Source organism: Amblyomma mixtum, unplaced genomic scaffold (assembly GCF_055824585.1).
Source record: "Amblyomma mixtum isolate Tamu unplaced genomic scaffold, ASM5582458v1 scaffold_173, whole genome shotgun sequence".
Lineage (NCBI taxonomy): Eukaryota > Metazoa > Arthropoda > Arachnida > Ixodida > Ixodidae > Amblyomma > Amblyomma mixtum.
Genome location: NW_028317710.1, coordinates 10,619 through 14,503, shown reverse-complemented (window position 1 = coordinate 14,503; position 3,885 = coordinate 10,619). Strand labels below are relative to the sequence as shown.

At 46.5% G+C, this 3,885-nt stretch overlaps 1 protein-coding gene across 1 annotated transcript; it reads left to right on the top strand.

Moving 5' to 3' along the window:
- Nucleotides 1–18: 18 nt before the first annotated feature.
- On the top strand, nt 19–3,573 carry LOC149324777 (4 kDa defensin-like). The gene is made up of 3 exons (XM_089565271.1): nt 19–84; nt 1,198–1,260; nt 3,365–3,573. The coding sequence occupies exons 1-3, from the start codon at nt 42–44 to the stop codon at nt 3,481–3,483; spliced, it is 225 nt and encodes a 74-aa protein (XP_089421397.1). The 5' UTR covers nt 19–41; the 3' UTR covers nt 3,484–3,573.
- The last annotated feature ends 312 nt before the right edge of the window (nt 3,574–3,885 follow it).

Here is a 3,885-nt window from a genome sequence, read left to right as displayed (position 1 = left end):
CCGTCTTCACTTGCATCCACAGGTGTCAAAGCCAGCGCAAGATGAGGTTCTTCTCCGTTCTCTTCGTGCTCGGACTGCTGGCCGGTGAGGACACTTGCAGCGCTTTCCTTGCCATGGATTTATTAATTTTATTAGCGGCACCTTTGAATCAGCCTTTGCGGGCGTCACCGCGACAAGTAAATAACAGTATCAGTCTTGTTTACTTCGTAGCTCTTTAATATATTACCTTTGTGGCACTTTGAATCTCTTCCCCTCCCAGAGTAGCATGCCAGCTAAATTCTCTGTATTTCATTAAAGAGTTTCTCTCTCTCTCTTTCTCTCTCTGAGCTGCATATGCGTCCAATGTTTTCAGCTGTGTTATTCTGATTTCTGAGACGGTTTTTGCATTCTTGACGTTACGCGCATTGCGCCCTTATGCGGTTGCAGCTGTTATTTTCTGAAGTTCTCTATCTGTAGGCCTACAGAAAGGCTTTCTACCTGTTTTCCGGTCGAAGTTGCGCGCGATCTTAACTAACAAGCCTGCCGGGGAAAATGGCGTGAGGGGCATAATTTGTGGACTCAGGCTTCTCTCTCCAGTGAACCATGCTCGCAAACTGCTCAGTTCTATAATGCTTCAAGTTGTAATTTTTTGGACCTTAAGGACTGTGTACGGAATTTCAGGATTTGGCTGGGATGTGTAAGGACTTGAAACTCCTCGCAACTAAATTTGCCTACCTTCAGAATAATACTTGCTGAAAATGTTGTAACAGAATAGATATGGCGTAAAGAATAGCCCTTATTCATCTGCCTGTCACCTCCGACCATGCGAATGTTTTCTATCGCCACATGTCCGGACTAGATATGTTAAACATGCCCCTAACTCCACCCCTCCTGTGTTCCACTAATTCCTAACAAGGTTCCTGATGAAATGTATTTGCATAGCAGCCTCAAAAAAGTAAAACTGTCCGTTTCAAAACTGTTCCAGTCCTTATACTCCTGAGTGCAAAGTATACCACGCTAATCTCTTTTGTACTTTTAAAAGCTTCGCTTCTTTCTTTTTTTTTTCAAGTCTTGTTGTCATCTGCTGAGCATTGCCTTACAAGCCTTCCTGTGGCTTAGGTGGGTCCGAAATTGTCGCCTGTTCTTTAAAAATGCATGTTTATTGCTTTTAGAATGATTCCTGCCGCACTGTGCTAACTGCGCATGTCCTTCGCGCAGTTCTCCTGGCCCTAGCCTCTGGAGCCGAGAAGAAGGGGAGCCAAGAGCCTCACCTGCGAGTCCGTAAGTGCAGTAGAGCACAGTATACCAACTTATGCAGCACAGGAATCCCGCAGAAGGGGCTCACTGGCAGTTCTCAAATCCATGTTGTGTCGGTTGCCGTTATAAGAACGTTGACAGAAGTTGAGGCGCGGAAGTGATACCAGCGTGATGATCAGCATTGCGCTTGGAACCAGCAGGCAACGCATGTCCAGCCTCTATACAAGAATTCGTAAAGCAGCATTTCTAAACAAGTGATTCTGCACTTCGCACTTTCCTGGTAGTTCCTAAGCACGTCCGTTGTTATTCGACCTTAAAGGTAAACATTCTCGGTACAAATCTCGCCTGCCTAGGCTAACTTCAACTCAGCAGGGTCGAAAGCAACACTAGCAACGCCTCAAGGAGACTCACTGCGTTTCGAGAACGAATTATTTTTTCATCTGAACTCAAAAATTTCGTTATCATCACTTGAAGGTCCGGTCGTGCACATAAGCGAGAATTCCCCCGATAAAGTTTGCCAACTGAAAGATGATGTCTGCAAATGCCGAATCGTTCCAGCAGAACCCTGCTCAAATAGAGCTTCCTTGGACATCATTTTTAATCGAGAGGAAACTATAGAATGTTCTAAGATAGTGCTACGAACTTATTGATGGGAATAGTCTAACCGTACGATGCGTAGCAAAGTCTTGATCTTAAAGTTTGTCTTGCACTTGCACCCAGTAGTTAAGACTGCCATAGAAAACCAAGAACATGAGTTTTTATAATAGATAGCAGAAAACTACAAGCGCCGCTAGGAGGGATGTGCAGATATATTGATTATTATTGTGCAATTTTGCAACATGCAAAAAAAACTGCGTTCATAAATAACTTCCCGTTGAAAAATGAGCTTCCCCGGAATTTCCGGGTACGTAAAAGCACTAAACAATGCTGGGGTAACTGGCGTTAAAGTTAGCCCACTTAAAAAAATCTTAGTAAAATTGTGGCGCAACCAAATTACTCCTGAATTCATAAACAGTTTGCTAGAAGCCATACTAACTGTCTACTCTCGCGATTTACGTCTCGTGGCTATAACCGCTAAGTTGGACTGCCGCGCCCAAAACCTGCTGCTCCAACCATATTTCAGTGCCCCCTGGAAGACAGAGCCAATCAGTCCCGTAACATCGGTACTGTCTCTTGAGAGGTAGGCTTCCCTAATCCTAGTCTGAATTCAACCTGTTTTGGCACGACGCGTGATAGATGCGGCAGAGGAGTACATACGCGGCGCAGGAACATTACAGACGTTAGCATCTATTATTCCCATATCATTTTGGTATAGCGTATACAGCTCGTTCGGTCGAAAAGCCGTCGGCGTAGTAGTAGTAGTAGTCGGTGCCGCGTGTCGGAAATAATCGGGGGCTGCGTAAAAACATGGTAGCACGCCAACCGTTTGCCGCAGAATGTTCCAGATAGTGTCCTATGATTCAGTGTTTCGTGCAGCATAAACTTACTTTTAAGCTAAAGCCTAGCTCGCGGCAGGGATTCGAACCAGCTGCTTATAATAAGAAGAACTCTAGCGACCTATAATCGGGGGCTGCGTAAGTTCGGGTGTTCACCAAGATAAGTGAGACTGTTACTGCGTCATTTCCTTTCTTCGAAAAAAATCAATTTTCAATTTGTCCAACGGGCAAGGCGCCGCACCGAATGGGCGATGGCGTTTCATGGACTGCCTGGCAGAGCTGCAACACGCTGTCGAGTTCTACTCCTAAAGTCGAAGCTTAAACGTCCTCCCAATTTTCTCTCACTCTCACCCGCTGCTACCACGGACTTCATTCTTCGTCAGCAGCAGCCGCCTCCTTCCAGCTCGCACAGAACGCAAGCAATCAGCTCATAATTGAGCGCCTTACAACAGTTACGTAATAAATGACGCTCTCGGATGTCTTCTTCGCAGGCTCTCTCCATTCATGACGAGCTAGCGGATGGCTTGTAGAATTGAGTTTTCCCCCCGAGGAACATTTTTTATATTTTTGTCGCAAACTCCCACTGCTTATTTCGCCTCATCGCGTGTGTGACGAATCACTCGTTAGAGCGTCAAGCTCTTCACCAATGGCTACCTCGAGTGAGCCTGCCGATGAATTCACCGCACTTGCAGGCCGCGGTTACGGCTGCCCAATCAACGAATCCTGCCACAAGTACTGCCTGAGCATCGGCCGCCGTGGAGGCTACTGCGGGGGACAGTGGCGGCTCACCTGCCTCTGCTACAAGAATTGAACGCGACCGGCCACGGCGTCGTAATAAACACCGCGCGCATGCGCGGAGCTGTCTCCGACAGCGCATGTGCGCGACAGTTACTGTCCCATGTGGGCTGACTACTGCTCTCATTCCTCCTCTTAGGCTAAGAAAAAGGGGTTTTATTAATGCATTATAAAGATTACGGAGTTACAGTCCGACTCTACCATGTCCTGTCTACCGGTGTTGGCTTCTTCTCCCTCTTTATGCTTATTTGTGTCTGTCCGTACGCGAAAGTGCGCGGAGATCATTTTAACATTGTCCGGTAAGGGATACGAGGGAAAGAAGAGGAGCTCAGGATCCCGCTAGAGAACAGATGTTGAACTTTAAGCAAGGACGACGTTAGTATACAAGCTAAACTTTGGCAAAATAGTCACAGCGAAA

Bases quoted from the DNA above. Each gene is read 5' to 3' on its own strand.
- LOC149324777 (XM_089565271.1), top strand. From the start codon at position 42: ATGAGGTTCTTCTCCGTTCTCTTCGTGCTCGGACTGCTGGCCG. The intron at 85-1,197 runs GTGAGGACACTT...TCCTTCGCGCAG, and splicing joins CGTGCTCGGACTGCTGGCCG to TTCTCCTGGCCCTAGCCTCT. The intron at 1,261-3,364 runs GTAAGTGCAGTA...CCGCACTTGCAG, and splicing joins AGAGCCTCACCTGCGAGTCC to GCCGCGGTTACGGCTGCCCA.